This window comes from Erigeron canadensis, chromosome 1 (assembly GCF_010389155.1).
Source record: "Erigeron canadensis isolate Cc75 chromosome 1, C_canadensis_v1, whole genome shotgun sequence".
NCBI classification, from domain to species: Eukaryota; Viridiplantae; Streptophyta; class Magnoliopsida; order Asterales; family Asteraceae; genus Erigeron; species Erigeron canadensis.
Window position 1 is genome coordinate 44,070,554 of NC_057761.1, and position 18,090 is coordinate 44,088,643.

The 18,090-nt window shown below is 34.9% G+C and overlaps 1 protein-coding gene, 1 long non-coding RNA gene and 1 pseudogene across 2 annotated transcripts; 1 reads left to right on the forward strand and 2 right to left on the reverse strand.

Moving 5' to 3' along the window:
• Positions 1-78: 78 nt before the first annotated feature.
• LOC122608959 lies at positions 79-1,038 on the reverse strand. Its single transcript, XR_006325326.1, has 2 exons — positions 877-1,038; positions 79-765 (listed from the first exon to the last, which is right to left on the reverse strand). It is a non-coding gene; the product is annotated as an uncharacterized LOC122608959 (long non-coding RNA).
• A 450-nt stretch (positions 1,039-1,488) lies between these two features.
• LOC122608940 lies at positions 1,489-3,207 on the reverse strand (annotated as a pseudogene).
• A 4,266-nt stretch (positions 3,208-7,473) lies between these two features.
• On the forward strand, positions 7,474-17,522 carry LOC122608931 (nucleoporin nup211-like). Its single transcript, XM_043782003.1, has 9 exons — positions 7,474-7,609; positions 7,751-7,854; positions 9,349-9,606; positions 9,678-12,428; positions 13,435-14,278; positions 14,702-15,279; positions 15,848-15,995; positions 16,082-16,163; positions 17,201-17,522. Exons 2-9 carry the CDS (start codon positions 7,753-7,755, stop codon positions 17,301-17,303), a joined length of 4,866 nt encoding a protein of 1,621 aa, XP_043637938.1. The 5' UTR covers positions 7,474-7,609; positions 7,751-7,752; the 3' UTR covers positions 17,304-17,522.
• Positions 17,523-18,090: the final 568 nt, after the last annotated feature.

Here is an 18,090-nt window from a genome sequence, read left to right on the forward strand (position 1 = left end):
AAGTCTGAAAAGGAGTGGTAAACACCTTGATATTCTCAAATCCGTATATATTATACTTAGTTTTAGGACAATGAATGATTTATGTTTCTTAAAATGGACGAATTTCATTCTCCTAGATACGAGAGTAGGTATACTTCTGTATTTAGAATAAGTCAATCACGTCTTTTTACTTTGCACGAATGTGAAATCTCATTATTCTTCTATGAAATATATGAAAAACGAGCAGAGTAGCAGCTTTATGTCCGTGGCTCAGTGACCCACCACATGACAACCATTCTGCACCAACTTTCGCAGTCCCAGGAATTCGTGTTTGCTTTGGTTCATGGGCTTCTCCTTGGCTGTCTTCATCAATTTCGTGGCCATCAGCTGTTTTCTCTTTGTCGTATCTGAGTGGCATACTTTCGGGATTTCATACTCCTAGTCTTCTTCTACAGACTCGGCCTTTTCCTCTGCCTTCATTTCGACATCTATGTCAGTGATTGTTTCAGAGAACTCTTTGTTCTCTGTAATACCCTTCTTTTGAACTGAAAGACTTTCTGGCCCGTTTCTTTGGGGACTGTCTACTGTCAAGAAGTTCATTTCAACTTCTCGCTGATTCTTGTTGACCAGTTCACCAGTTCATGGTTTCACCACTTCCCCAATAATTTATGAGAGTTTTAGGCCCACCGGGGTGTGCTTTTAGGTACTGCTCCGGCTGCTTATGGTTTGTGATCTCTTCCTGTGTAGGGGCTGTGAACACAATTTCATTTTTCTTCAGGGTCCCTTCTTCCTTTGGGAGAAACAACACATGATATAATTCATTTGTTAAATATTACTGTATAACAAAAACTATATAATTAAGATGATAATGTAATTTTTCTAAATAAAAGGATTTACCAGGTATATAATGGGTACGCCGTACGCTTAACATAAAACAATAAAATGTAGGCCAGTAGCCAATTGCATAGATGCAGTCTTGTATGTGCGTATATGGGAAACAGAAACTTATCCTAGAATACCTGATGGCTGATTACTGGTATGGCTCTTACCACGAAGGGAGAAATTTGAGCAAGAACAACTCTACAGTCTAACAAGTGCTGGAAACTGCCCAGTTTAGTTCAACTACAGAACCCTTTCTACACACAGAGGCAACCAATCCACAAAAACAATGCTAAAATCATGTTTAAAAGTGTTGAATATTTTGAGGTTGATCTATAACACGACCGGTAAATGTCAAAGTCAGAATCTTTACAGCAGGTGAAGTCAATTAAGTGGCAAACATCCTCTCTCAAGAAAACTACACAAAATATGTCAAAGCTAGAATCCATAAAATTAGATAAACATCATACAGCTACCATAAGGTAACTCAAACCGACAATGATAAATGCTCTGAAGGTGAACCTATATTGGCTGATTGACCGACCATTCATTTCTAATGCATGCATCAACCAAGAATAACAAATTAAGCCATGACATCCATATTGTAAATATGAACTCGCACACGCAGAATAACAGATAAAATCGATTGTAAAACACATCACAAGAAGGAAAAAAGGCATATAAAAGATGCAAACAGCTAGTATCCATTTAATTAGCAAAACATCATTGAACTACATAATTCCACAATCACTCTTTTTGTCTAGGTAGCGAAACTGGGAAAATCCATCAATTCTTTTGGCACGAGCTTGCCAATCAGTTTAGAAAGATTGGTATCTAATGATCCAGCAGCCATTGAGTCAATTAGCAAGGATAATGTTGAAACATCAAGTGAGTAACCCCTTCCATCCATTTCTTGTAAAAGCATTTCTACATCATCACAATGTTGGTTATTTAGATATCCTTAGAGAAGAAGACAGTAAGTAACATTGTCTGGTGGGCAACCACTTTCATCCATTTTCAAAAACAGATGTTTTGCATCCTTCAACAAACCTTCCCGGCACAAAAAAGTTAACATCACATTATATGTCCAAACATTAGGTTGCAAACCTTTTACCATCATGTCTTGGAAAAGATCCCTTTGCAATATCGAACTTTTGACATTTGCTTGCACCATCAATAAGAGTAGCGTATACAACAACATCTGAATTTAGCTTGCTATTACCCATTAAATTGAACAAAGAGATTGCATCTTCTAGTAGATGGTTGTTACAAAGACCCTCTAAAATAATGCCATAAGTTAATTCAAAGAGCATACGTGCAGCCCCACAACGTCCAACCTTAAACAATCCTTGTATCATGGTGATGTATGTGACTACATTGGGTTTCAAACCATTTCTTTTCATTTCACTAAACAAATGTAAGGCTTCATCTATCATCGACTTCTTGCAATACCCATTTAACAAACTGTTGTAAGTAAGAACATCAGGGAGGATATGTTAAAACACCATGGCATCAAAAACTGTCTTTGCTTTGGTCATTTCACCTAGTAAACGGTAACCATCGATAAGTGAAGTGTATGTTACTATGTCAGGAACGTTACCTTTCTCAACCATGATGTTGATAAAAGCTTACCTTCTTTGCATAATGCATCAATTAATATGTTAAAAGTTTGCACATCTGGAGAGATCCTATAATCCTCCATTTCTTTTAACATCTTATAGACCTCATCCCAACGACCTAAGTTACAAATGCCAGAAATCAAAGTGTTATACGTGACGACATTCGGTGGGATGCGTTTTTGAAAGATCATCTCTTTAAAAAGCTTGAAGGCATCGTCAATCAATTGATCCTTGCAAAGACTATCTATGAGGGTGTTATATGAAACAACATCAGGTTAATTTAGAGCCTTGTTGATCCATTAGCCTAAGCAGACAAAGGGCAGTAACGTTGTTACCGAACTTGCAAAGGCCTTTAATCATTGTGTTATACGTAACAACATCGGGTTTATGAGTTTCTTGAAGAACATCTCAGCGTCTAGAATCCTATCTTCTAAGACGAGTCCGTATAAGAGTGTATTAAAAGTGTAGACAGTTGGTAAAATAGCTCGTCTTTAAAGCGAAGGCCTAAAAGTGCAAAACCTTCATTGGTTTGACGTAAATGACAACAACACTTGATGGAAATATTCATGGTGTAGTCACTAACAGGAACGCCAATTGCACACATTCGGTTGAAGAGATGAATGGAATGTGAAAAATGTTTCATTCTGGTGACGGAATTATTCAGCAGCTGATTGAAATATACAACACAAGCAGGAAGAGGTTGTATGTGTGACATTTCATCGAACAGGTGGAGGGCATCTTCCAATTTCTTAACTTTTTGATATATGATGATTTGAAGAAGAAGAAGAAAGGATTGGTTTTGGTGATGGATTTACCTTTGACGATGAAAGAGCAGCAGCGTGTGGTGTTCTTAGACATCATCTTAGACTTCTTCTTCTTATTCTTCTGCAGAATTTCCTCACGGCGGATCAACTACGGCGGAATCGCGGATTCAGTACGAATAAGGGCTTAAAAGAGTTCGGTTAAAGTTAAAAGAGCAAATCTACCGTTTTGATATATTGCAAACTAGTTTTAGAATCCCCGCGGTGTTACGGATGGCACCAATTCATTAGTTTCGTTAGCAGCAAATTATAATGTATTAAACTTTTCGTTGGTGTACCAATATTTTTGTTAACGTAATTAAGAAGTAAATAAAGTTTATAGCTTTATAAATTAAAAGTGGGTAGATTAAAATAACATGGTAGAAAACCACCTACAAATTGGAAAAACTATGTGCTATTTTGTTACCTATTTCTAAAACTAAAGAGTGATATGTTGTCAACTTTCAACTTGTAATAGGTGTCCTCTTTCTAGTTTTATCTCCATTCTCCACCACGTCTCACTTCTTATATTTTTTATTTCATCTTTCCCAATATTAGTTGACAACTACCTCCATTCAATCTTTACTTCCCATAGCCATGATTATATACATACAAAATTTATATTTTAGATTTATGCACTTTTTCTTTTATGGTGAAATAAAGTTTTTGAATACAGATTTGGGGCAATGGTTGCCACCAAAGGTTGGAGGCGGTAGAAGTGATTGAGTTATGGCTGGTTGATCAAAAAAGTGCGTGATGATGGCATTGGCAACGTCGTCTAGGTGGTAAGAAAGTGGTACGTCATCTCGTTTTCATGCTTACTTTTACTTGTTACCGGTTGTCCGGCAGTCGTGGTTCATATTAATTGTTGATGGACTGACGGAGATGTTTTGTTTTGTGCTAATGGTTGTCAACGATGATGGGCGTCGATGGCTGTTCTCAGTGATAGATGAAGTCAATCAGTTGGTAAAAGATGGATTTCAGCTTAACTTGTATTCGTATCACCTTTGTTTGTAGGGGTCAAGTCGTTGAAGTAGAGACTTGTAATGCCTAATGATGGTGTTTTATGAGTCTATATCTGTATATGTATTGTTCGTAAAGAAAGTTAAAAGAACGGGATAAAAGAAAAGAAAGTTGTCTATAAAATTTGTTGTACCTTATGTATATGGGTTTGTACCATCAGCCAACCAAGCCCCTTCATGTAACTAAGCCGACACTAAAGCTAACCAAGCCGCACTGTAGCAGTTGAATTTCGGATTATTATATATATAATTTGCCATGGATTTATTTATCAAAAAACTATCGTATTAAAAAGACTTTCTCAGGTGGCCAGGTTAAGGCTTAATATGCTACCAAATATAACTTTAAAGGGAGTTTAGACATTTAAAAACTAAAACTTTTATAAAAATTGACCAAAATAATTTGGAATGAACATAATGTATTTTTGAAAACTAAAAATTTTGTGAAAACTATAAAATTGACCGTTAGATTTAAATCACAGTGTGTTTTTGATAGTGCATGAAACAAAAAAACTGATGAAACTCACTATAATCCGAACTTAACACAATGTGTTTTTTAACCTTAAAATAACTCGTTAAACGTGGTAAAAAAATCTAATAAATCATTCATTAAATAAGAAAATGTTGACTCATTATTATTTAGTAGATGAAAAATAAATTAGATATAATCTAGGTGACATTAAAAAAAACTCTAAATATAAGAAAAAATGACAACTAAGCAAAATGTTTATTTGTCAATTGAATATTTATCCACATAAGCAAAAAAATATTCTCTCTTGGTTATGTAGAGATATGTGAAAACTTAAATACTTTTTTATTTATTTACATTTTATAATATCTACACACAAAAACCTCTAAATCTATACACCCGAACTTTAGTAAGTAAAGTAAGTAACTGATCAGTGCCGCCTTCTGCGGGTTTTGAGCCTCAATACTCGACGGTGTATGGGGGAGGTTAAGATGTAGACAGACTTTACCTCTACCTAAGTAGAGAGGCTGCTTCCAGTTTCTACCTAAATGGTAGAAAAGGCCCTCCAACCTTTGCATGGGATGAGGATCGAACCCATGACCTCTGTCTCCAAAGGCAAGGATGTATACACCCGAACTTTATATTTGAATAATATACAAGATACTCCAAAATTTTTGATGTTAATTTTTTAGTTGGTCATGTTCTTAAATATTTTGTGTTACGTGTCGAAGTATTTTGAAAAATCAATACCAGATAATTTTAAGGTTAATTGGCTTAAGTCATCTCGTTATTTCAGTTTATAAACTTTCGTCATACTAAAGATTTTCTTTAGGTTATCTTTTATAGTTTTTAGCAACATTTAACACTTAGATAAACAATCATCAACGTTTATTAAAAATATATAAAAATTATAATGTACAATTCTTAAGCAAAAGTGAGTGACAAATTACTCCTTTTAAGATCAATTAATGGGAAATTTTTTTTTTCTTTAATTAAAGATATGAACTGAGTGCCATTTGATGTACTGAGAATCGAACCCTCATCAATAATCTACTTTTACAAATGTATAAAGTGAGAATCGAACCCTGATAAGACCTTATCAATGAACCACCAATCCATTGACTCATCTGATGGTAGATTTAAGCCTTTAAAAAACTTGACGGCAAATTTGTCATTTTATCATATATGAATGACATTTGCTCTTTTAACCAATTAATTAAAATTAGTGGGGTTCGGCCCGGTGTTAGGGGGCTTCAATTATCGCAACAATACGACTTTGCTATGTAAGTATAATTGTGTCGAACCTGCAACTATTTAAATAAAACCATAACTGGATTTACATGTGTTCAGGATTCACCTCTCACATTTGTATGGATGGATTAATTGGGGATTTTCGAAAATCTTCAGACATCCGTGTAATATAAAAGTCAGAGTAAAATAGTTTGTCACTAAAAAAACCATTATATGATAGATAACTTTATTCAAAAGTTTTTCGTATCATTATTTATAAATTAAATGTATATTTGTTCATGAAGGATATCACAATCAAAGATTATGATATCAAATACATATGTTTAATTGTGTAAAAAAACCAAAAATAAAAAAACGGAAAGGAAAACAAAAAGTTGAATGAAAGTTTACAAAACTAGTTAACAAAATGAAAAAAATATGTAAGAAACCAATAAAAAACTACAAAGAAAAAAAAGGCCAAACATATGCTAGTTGCAAAATCTGAAATAGTCCAGTGTGATGTGAACGAATGGCCACGTAGGAAAGACCTGTGCAATAAACCAAGAAAGACTTTAAAGAAAAAAACTCAAACAAAATACAACGTGATTAAATTCGAATAGTGATACAGTGTACAACGCAACCAATAAAACAATGTCACCTAGGTTGGGGACTGTTCATTACTATGGCTCTTAATGTATAGAGTAAATGTATAATTTATCAATGTTTTTAAATAATTTCAATTGATATTGGTTTTGATAAACCAATATTAAATAGATGCCTGAGTAATACAATGGCGGGATGGTGGCGGCAGTGATTGGTGACGACGACGACAAACGTAGGTTATTCATATAAAATAATGATTTAAGTCAAAACATTCATTATTATTGGTTGAAAAACATAATGATATTTGATATTATGATAATGAGTTTTTTAAAATAATTATTTTTGTTTTATGGAACAGATAAAACCTTATACATATTTCTTTTTTTATTATTATGATAATTTGAATTTAAATTTTATTATGTTAAAAATACAAATAGTATAATATATAGTTATGTAATTCAGTAATTGTGTATGTTATCATTCAATTTGTAATAAATTGATGCCAAAACTAAGATTTAAATCGATAGGGTAAAGTAGTATTTTTCAATTGTGAAAAATTAATTGAATTTAAGCTAAAGACTAAAATGTTATGTGTTTATAGTTTTTTGTGTTATAAATAAATAGATTCCAGATAGATGATAATAAATTAATAAAAATTTGTGATTCCAGTTTTTTGATGCAAAAACTCAAATATCGTACAAAATTCTGATAATGTATAATTTTTTTAGTTTCTATTAATTTTAAATAAAAAAAAAACATCGCAAACCCTTTTAATTTTTGCGGGTAAATATCACGTGTCACACACACTGCGTATAAAGAAGAAAATGTTAAACATTTCCAACGTCATGTCAGATCAAAAAACCCCCAAATCTTAAACATATTTAATTATAATTAATACTTAAACATCAATCAATCAACAAAATACACACATATATATCTGTATTTATATTTATATTTATTTACGCTTCAAACCAAATTCAACAATAGTCGCATTGTTTCTCAAATCTAAAGGTACTTATCATAATCCAACCTGATTATTTCCTAAATTAATAGATTATAATAATAATAATAATAGATTTAGGTTTTTATAGATCTAATTATGTTTATATAAATAAAATAATTAATTACCATGTGTATGTATTTGTAATATAGAAATGGAAGAGGAAATGGAGGTAAGTGAGGGGAGTCCAACAGCAGGAAGTGGTGGTGGTAATGGTGAAAATGAATTTGTTCATATTGAATCAGTTATTAATCAGGTGATGATTTCTTTACTTACATGTTTTCTGTATCTATATATATTCATTGTTTTTACTAGGGAATTTATTATATGTATCATAATTTAGTAATTAGTATTGACTACTTAGGTAGTGTCCAAGCTGTTAGATTTACGGTGATGGACATGTAGTAAAAAACGGAGGTCAGGGATTTAAATGTCGGCCCCGTGTCTGTTTAGCCATAGCGTTACGTGATTTACCTTATCTCATGTTGGCCGTGGGACTGGTAATGGATCGGTTATTTGTTGAATGTATGCTTAGGGTAACATAAAATCGTGGTTTAGTTTGAAATTAATGGGAAGGTTTAATGGTGGTATTGGACGAACGCGTTAAGAGTTATTAGAAGTGGTTGAAGTGTATGGTTTTATGTTTATGGTTTAGTAAAGATGGCTGACAAGATCAAGAGAGTGGTTTTTTAAAGGTGCTGACACGTGTCCTGAATTCCGAATGCGCTACCTTTTACACTTCGTTGTACTAAAAAAACTGATGTATCGGTTTTGTAAAATGTTGCATCAAAGTGTAAGCTGGTGGATTAGGACATGTATTGGCATCCAATTCGCCTTACCGTTCTTGATGCTAACTCTCTGTTTACTAGAATCAATATGTTATGCACATCATTTTTGTTATGGACTTGGGTTGGCCAAGGAAAAAGGAAACGGCCATCGGAATACCGTTTAGGCCATGTACATCAAAGCCAAAGGCCCGACTTTCCTCATACAGCTCCAACAGGGTTCCCGCTTTGTTTACCCGTTTACTTGTCTCTATAAGCTTTGTATGACACTTAGTTTTGAAAACTAAGTTAGCATAATTGGAACCTCTTTTGCAAACAAGGCAAAGAAAGAGCAATGCAAGCAGAACACAAATAACTATAGAGATAAGGTGTATATGGTTTACAAGGAGAAATGTTTGCCCAAGACCCAAGTTTAGGATGGTTTGGGTAAGTAAGGCCTCTCTGTTTATATAGCAGAGGCCATGACCAATCTAATATAAATATCTAGAACTATCCTTCAAAAATTTTTCTCTTTCGATACTTAAACTTAAAAAGCAACATTTCACATACGATAAGGCGATAAGCCATAGAATTATGAGATGCTGCCTTGAATATCCTTCGACCATCTTCTTGGAAGGTCTTGGTTTCTCTTAAAGGGTCTTGACTTTTTGAGATAAGCTTGAACTAGGCTGGTTGTGATTTCTGACATACTTTTCATCTATTAAATATGTTGTACATCTATGTATATATATATATATATATAGGAAAAGGTTCATGTGAGAACCATTTGAATTGGAAGAACCATGAGAACTTATATATTATAACTTGATGTTCATATGTGAATGGTATATGTGAACATATTCGCTCACATATGAACTATCAAGTTATAGTTATAATTATCTATGTTCATATGTGAATAGTTCTCAAATGAACCTTACCCTATATATATATATATCAATAAGCTAACATTAGTAAGTTTTCTCCAGGATGAGCATCTTGAGCAGGACGATGGGGTAGTGGTGACAGGGGTAGATGTTGTACAGGATGAACTACCTGATGTGAGGACTCATGAAGATGCCGGACATGATGAATTTGTGGATTGTCCGGATGACTTGGTATCTAGTGAATCCAGGTCCCCTAGTGTTAGAAGTAAGTTACGCCAACATCCTTTTGGAGATGGTACCGAAGATATTCAACAAACGGTGGCTGAAAGTGAGAAAGAAATTGCCCCACAGGACTACGAGGTTGGCTATCACATTTTATCTTATTTTACCATGAGTATGTTTCGGTTGTTCTAATTAGGCTTTTTTTACAGGAAGAAAGGAAAGTGCTGGTGAAAGAAGTTAGCAATCTTCATCATCAACTCAAGGCTCTAAGCAAGCAACAATCACTAACCGATAGAAACGATGGTGGTTTTCCTGGCAATCAGCTTGCATCCGAAACAGAAGAGGATGACAACAAGTCCATTTTACCCGTGCGTGAGATGGTTAATGAGTGTTCCAAGTTTATTGAACTTTCTCTGAACGAGCGATCTCGGGCTGAGGGTACAATCAGTGAACTCTATGCCACCCTACATATGAAAGACAAAGAGATCGAAGATCTTATGATGAGGGTTAATGAACAGTCAGCATCACAGGATGACGTAATCAGCTCTAACGAAATGTTATCTGTTGAGACCACTACAGATAGAATTTTATCTTCTCTTGCAATTACCTTTGGTGAGGCAGAGTTGCCTGATACCTCTGTTAGTGGGAAGATATCTTATCTTGAAAACAGCACCTTCTTTTTACTCGAGAAGTACAATTACTTCCTTTCTGAAGCTCAAATGCTTGGTCACTGTTTGGTAGAGGTTAATTCGGGTTTTGATATGCAAAATGGTATGGAGACAGTTTTTTCCTCTGTACGGGAGGAGTTAGTTGGGTTAAAAAGGAAAGAATTTGAGCTGAATGACAAATATACCCATTTAGAGCATCAGCATGGACAGCTGATGGAACAACTTGACAAAAACAGAGAAACAATTGAGCTGCTAAATGCAGAAATTGGGAAACTTAAAGGGGAAGTTGAACAGGAGAAAACAAGGTATAGTAACACCAAAGAAAAGCTTAGCATGGCTGTGACAAAAGGTAAGGGACTGGTTCAACAGCGTGATACATTGAAGCAATCTGTTGCTGAGAAAACCAGTGAACTAGAAAGATGTTTAATTGAATTACAAGTTAAGTCAGCTGCCCTGGAGGCTGCTGAGCTGAGGAGCGGAGAGTTGAGTCAGACTCATATTTTGGCTAACTCTTTGCAAGAAGCCCTCTCGCAAAGGGACATGGTCCTTGAACAATGCATGGAAATTATTTCTCAAGGATTACCAGATGCGACACAATTCCCCAACTTGGAAACTCGTGTTAGCTGGCTTTTGGAATCATATAATCATGCAAAAGATCAATATATTAAGCTGCAAGATGAAAATAATGCAATTAAAGTGGATGCTAGTATTCAGATTGATCGTTTAACTGCATCACTTTTAGCAGAAACACAAGAGAAGTACCATCTTAAAGAAGAATTAGAAGAAATGACATGCAAATATGAACAACGTTTGGAGGATTCTACTGAATCATCGCCTGTTGACAAAGAAGTTCTTGAAAAGATTCAAACTCAAATGTATGTAAGAGATCTGGAATCTAAGCTCTATGAGCAGATTCTTGATTCCGAGATGGATAATCAATCAAAGGTTAGAGAAGAACATCGTGTATTAGAAGATGAGAGGAACTCTTCACAGATAAATCTTCAAAGATCCGAGGAGAAGGCTTCCTTGTTGAGGGAGAAGTTGTCTATGGCAGTTAAGAAAGGAAAGGGGCTTGTTCAAGAACGCGAGAACATGAAACAGCAAATAGCTGAGAAGAACGCTCAGACGGAGGCATTAATGGTCGATTTTCAGAAGCAAGAATCAGCATTGGGTGACTGCAGGGATCAGATTGCAAAATTGGAATCTGAAAGGGATCAAATAGGGCAGTATTTAGCTCAGAGCAATATGATATTGCAGCAAATAATTGAGACAATTGATGGTAGTAATATCGATTTTCAGGTAGATATAGAAGACCCTGTTGATAAGGTGAAGTGGTTTGCAGCGTTTTTAAGTGAATGCCAAGTTGCCAAGGGTCAAGCAGAACAAGAGCTTGGAGATTTCAAAGATGAAGCTGCTCTGCTTGTCAACAAGTTGACTGATGCCCTGACCACCATAAAATCCCTTGAAGATACATCATCAGTTTTGGAAAAAAATGTTTCTGAATTAACTCAAGAAAAACAAGAATTAGAAAGTTCAAAGAGTCATGCTGAGCAAGAAGTTGAAATTATAAAAGAGGAGGTAAATAAATTGAACAACAAGTTGGTAGAAGCCCTGAAAACATTGAAATCTCTGGAAGATAAACTTGCAAGTTCAGAGAAATTTATCAGTCAATTAAATGAAGAAAAGAAAGAACTTGAGATCGCAAGGTGTCATCTTGAAGATGAATTGCATAAAGCAACAGAAGAAGCTGCTTCTCAAACAAGCAAGTTTCAAGACGCAGTGTCACTCGCAGAAAATAACATATCGAGACTGATGAATGAGAAAGAAGAGGCTCAAATGGAGGTACAGAAAGTAAAGGAGGAAGTTTCTTCTAATATAAGTAATCTAGCTGATGCTAGAGAGACTATAAAGTTCCTCGAAGATGCATTGTCTGTCTTAAAGATGAATGCTTCTCGGTTTTCAGAGGAGAATGAAAAGGCGGTTGATAGTAGAACCGTGCTAGAGAGTGAGATGAAGAACCTCAGAGAAGAAGCTGAACATGAGATCTCAACCCTCAAAAACGAGCTGAGTACATGTAGGCAAGAGTTAGAAGCCAAGCATGATAAATCGTCTCCGGAGCTGTCCAGTTTTTTTGGAAACCTTCAAGTGATTTTGAAAGATGAATCTTTACTCTTCTTGTTCAAACAAAGTTTCGAGAAAAAGGTTAAAAGCTTAGAAGAAATAGACTGCCTTTTAAAAGATATGAAGGATAATTTTGATTCAAAACAGTTGCTAGATCCTGCTGCCATTGAGGTAAAATACTAGCTAATCCTTTCTTCTTTATTTGTTAGAGTGTCTGTTTATAATGGCTGGAAGTGGACAGTTCAACCCATATATCTATATTTGGGTCAAAGTGGGTTATGTTTTATTCAAGTGCATGGAAATCTCATAAATTGCTTTATCAAAATTATTATTATTTTTGTAATTATAATATGATCATACATCACTAAAATTATCAGTTCTACCCAACTCGTTAGTCTCTGCATTCTGCCACATGTTGTTATAGGCATTCTGTATGATAAGTCTTAACTTGTATATATATTTTCTCGTCATCTATGATAAAACATCTATCTATATATTAAAGTTTAACATATCAACTTGACTGCCAACATGTGTTACAGTACTTAAATAACCACTCGTTCTTTTGTCACATCAGGCTTTCTGCTATATTTCAAAGTGGTCAATTATAGTGGGTTTGTTGCTATATACTTTGTTATCTTGAAGTAAATAAGCATACCGATGTTATTTAGTTTCAGTTAACGAAAAGTAATATGGTTTTCGGCGACAAGGAGTACCGAATTTCTGTTTTCCCTGTGTTATCATGACTTTACTTCGATTGGCAATTGAAGGATTTAATCAGAACTAGTACACAGTGTTTTCCCTGTGTTATCATGACTTTACTTCGATTGGCAATTGAAGGATTTAATCAGAACTAGTACACAGTTTTACTTTCTACAAGAATACCTTAACTACATCTGTAGGTATCTGTATTGTTGATTGTGTATTATACTATTATTCATATGCTTATTTAGCCATTTCACGTGGGATTTTCATGAATGGGATCCTCTCATGTTGAAATTAACATGAGAGATCATGTTCTTTCACATCAAGGACCCTCATTTCAAAAGAAACATAGTTGGCTCACTCTTTGTATGTGAGGGAAGATGTAACATGAGAGGATCCCAATTCTTTCATAACTTATCTACCAACAAAGTCATCTTAAATTTGCATCAATTGAATTTCATTTTGCAATTCACAGGAAACTTTTCTGTCACCAACGTCCCTTCCGACCGCCTTTAACAATGACTGGAACACTGGGCTTATCGATGTCGAGTTTAATGCAGAAGATACTGAAGATATTGTTTCATATGCTGGAAAAACTTTGGATAACTTGAATGCTAAAAACCAAATTCTCGTTGATCAATTTGGCAGTTTCTCAAGACTCCTTGATGACATAATTGTATCTTTGTTGAAAAAACTAGATGCAATAAAGCATACTCTGCCATTTGTAGTTCAGCAAACAAAAACCTTGCAGCAAGATGCGCAAAATATGCAGATGGACAAACAAATACAGGACAATAGAGTTTTAATGCTGGAACATGACATTAAAGTCCTATTGTCTGTGTGTGCTGATGTCACTAAAGATCTGAAATTGCATCTGGAATGTAATATTCTGCAGACTGATCCCACTATTGAGCTGGAGAAATCAAATCCTAGATTAGTTGAAGAAGTGGCGGAAGCAGATGTTAAGGTTGCTGCTAATGAGTTGTGCTTTGCTTCTAGAACTGTTCAATGGCTAATAAAACAACATGTTAGTGTAAATGAGAACCTGTCCGCCACAATTGAACAGTTACAGGCTGAGTTAGATAAAGTGACTCTAATGCATGACAAATCAAAAGAAGTAATTGAAGGATTACAGGGTGAACTACAAAAAACCAGGTCAGTGTGTGAGAAAGTTGAAGAAGAAAACGATGCATCACAAAGAAGAGTTTTTGAATTGGAGACGGAACTAGAAGCTTCAGGAAGCATGTGTAATGAAATGAGCTCTGAGTTGAATGAACTCAAACGGCAGTTATCTGCTGAAAGTTCTGTCAAATATCATGGTAACCTTTTGTTTCTAAGATGGTTACACTTCATACTTATACCACGAATTGCAGGTCGAGTGGGATGGGTATGGGGACATAGTAGTGCTTGTTGAAATTGGTCCGTTTGTATTGGCCCACAAACACTTTCCTTTTTGTTCAAGTTTTTGACTTATAACTAACTTCGATAATCATGTCAAAAACATCATTACAACAACAATGTTAATCGAATAAAGTGATTTAAGAGGTTGTATGCATTAAAAATAGGATATGCCGACTTTTATCCTGCTCAGCTAGTTTCTTTTTAGTAATTTTATTTGTTTTATTTCATTTGGGATAAAACACAATCTAAATTGACCCATTAATAAGTTAATGGATCAACATTGTCACCTTTAATTATATACTATACATCACACCGATCTTAATTTTTCTTCATTGTTTCAGAGGAAGACATCAAAAATTCCCTTTTATCAGCTTCGCAGATGAAAGCCCTATTTGATAAAATAGATGGAATTGCAATCCCGTTCCCGAACCTCATGGAGGGGGATATACAACCAGAACATTTGGACTCGGTCAAAAAGCTCTTTTATATAGTTGATAATGTGAATGAATTGCTTGACCAATTGACTTTGTTGACTCGTGCCAAAGAAGACCTGCGGAAAACCCTCTCAAAACAAGCCCTTGAATTTGACCATTTGAAGGGGGAATATAAAGATGGGTTGCAAAACATTATTCAAACGGTGGGAGGTGATGAATTTGTTGGAGTCAAGAAACCTTCTGATGTGGCAGTCCTGCTCCCAGTACTCGAAAGGCTCGTTCAAGGAATTATTTCGGATCGTGACAATTCAAGATTCAAATTAGTAGAGACCCAGAAAACAGCAGATGAATTATCAAGTAAGGTTAAGTCACTTGAAGATTTTATTCAGAAAAGGGCAGGTGGAGCTGACACAATACAGGAACGAAGTGTCTTTGAAGGACCTTCTTTGCCTGCTGGGTCCGAGATCTCAGAAATTGATGACCAGGCATGTGTTGCTATTGCTTTTATGGTTTTCTATGCCAGATCTCATTGTCTTGTGCTCATCTAATGCGGCATTATTAGATATGGAAGTTTCGACCCTTTGCTTATGAATGGTTGATTTTGGCTATTTTATTTCTGAACAGATAAAGTAAAAAGAAGGTTAGATAAAAAGTAAATGGGTCACATGGGTCAAACATGTCAAAGTCTAGGGTATAAAAAGGCATACAACTTTCTAAGTTATTCTATATAAAAGTTAGATCAGGCTGGAATTCTGGAAACAATATAAACTTTGTAACCAGTAATGTCATGTAAATTATTTTTCAATTATTTTCAGTTTTGGGAAGTCCTTTTTTGGTTCAGCGCCTTTTAACCTGTTCAAATGATGTGTAACTCAACCCATTCAGCCATTTATTCTGCCACTTGCGCCATGATTATCACTACCGAAAAAACCCTACAGCAATAAGTGACAGAGCAATATTTTTTTGGTCATTTGAGGTGGAGGAAAAGAGCATAATACACGCGTCTTTATTTTTTTCACTTGAATTCTTCTAATTTTTATGAATCTTTTGCAGGTTCCGGTTGGGAAAGTTGGATTGCCGTTGGTGCCATCTGCTGCCCAAATGAGATCTTTACGGAAGGGATCAAATGACCAGCTTGCAATCACCATTGACTCGGAGTCTGATCGTTTGCTTGATAAAGTGGAAACTGTTGAAGATAAAGGTTTGGTTTCAAAAATAATTTCTGCAGTTCATTCTATGTTCGATCAGTATATACAGAAAAGTTTTATTGAATTTTTATGATTTTAGGTCATATATTTAAGTCACTCCACACTTCGGGTCTTGTGCCAGTCCAAGGGAAGATGATTGCAGATCGACTTGATGGAATATGGTAAATCCTTTAACTGATTGATCATCCTGTTTGGATAAAGTAATTTTGCCATATAAGATAATTCTAGGTCAATCACTCACAACGACAACAGAAGTCAGAAGTGTTTATCTAAGGCTATAATATAATGATCTATCTGCCTCTTCTTTTAACCTAATTTGAAAGACATTACTCTCGTTTCTGATGGCCTCTTATTTTTTCCCCAAAATATCACTTATGGTCATGTTATATGTTAATTTCCTAAACAGAAGTTGCCAACCGGCCAAACCTTTGATATTCTTAGAATGTTAAACAGTAGAAGCACATCCAGCGTTATCGCATGCAACTTGTATTATTATTATTTATCAAAGCTTCTTATATGATTTTTCATATAAAATAATCACTTCGGAAGTGCACATCCAGAAACTCGTTAGAAGATTTTTGGACAGAAAGGACTAGCTAGAAGTTAGTAATTCATTTAAACAAAATAATTTGTCTCATGACAGTTGGAACATTTGCGATAAATTATAAACAAAAAAGGAATATCTCTTGCATGCTGAATCAAGTTCCTCATCGCTTTGTCCAACAGTGTTATTAGGGGAACTAACATTCTAGATTAAGGAGTTACTAAAAAGAGACTTGTGATGTTAATGAAACCAAGGGACCGATGAACACATTTTAGCAGCTGTGCTATTAGAAGTGGCAAGTTTGGTGGGTTGGTTAACCTGGTCAGAAGAGGTTGTGGCTGAAAATGTAATGTTTAGTGCGGATCAAAATGGGCTGGCTCGGGTCAGGACCTGCCAACACCTATTATCCATTTTTAAAACATGGTTGATAAATCTATTATGCATTACTAGTTACTAGTTGTAATATAATAATAATAATCCTAATCTTTGAATCGAATTAGGTTCTCAGATTTTTTAACTTGTTCAATGATTCCCCTTTTCTCATCTGACTTGTTTGGGGTGAAACGCAACCCAAATCGACCCACTGATAAGTAAATGGGTTGAATATGCTGTCTCTGATGGTTTTTAATTTCTCTACTTCTTGTGTTTCAACAGGGTATCTGGTGGTCAAGCTTTAATGCGTCGACCAAGAGCACGCCTAGGCCTTATAGCTTATTGGCTTGTGTTGCACTTATGGCTTCTTGGCACAATTTTGTGACTATGACAAGGTGTATCGTAGATGAGTAGTTCCAATGTTTGACATCGTTTTTTTTCTCCTGATTTTTTTATATGATGAATTTAGGCAGATGTACAAACTAATAGTTATCTCGTGTTCTTTTGATTCTCTGCAATCAGATTTTAGGGGATTCAGAGAATCCATAAACATAAGCCTCCATGATTATGGAGAAATGTTTGATAATGACAAGTCATTAAACTATTGCTGTTGTCTGGTTGGCCAAGAAGTCGTATCCTTGTATATCGTTGTGTTTGGACCCCGTTAGTTATTTTTATCTATAGATAGATGCATGAGAAGTCATTTATAGCAATACTTAACTGATATATGTCGTTATAATATATACTATGATCAACTGACTGCAAGTCTTTTTAAGTAAGCTTGCATTTTAGGAGAAAATTGTGTGTGATTATCTCTCTTTTTCAAGGTTTCATCTAGATTGATATTATAATTCTCTTTCGTTGTAAATGCGTCTTTTGTTTTCCTATCTTGTATATGCAGTTTTGAAATTGACTAAGTAGAGGTGCAAACGGGAGATTAACTCTATTCAAGTTACTTGGGAGGTCGAGTCTTTTAACTTAATTTATGACCGCTTCCAAACTCTTTTTTTGGCCACACCGCCTAGTAGGATTTGAACTTGCAACTTTATAGGTAAATAAAGATTTTAAGATGTAAGTTTATTCTTTTTAAACTAACATTCGTGAGACTTGATGGACAACAATGTTAAAATAATCTCGACTAAAACTTCCTAAAAATATCATAACGAGTATTT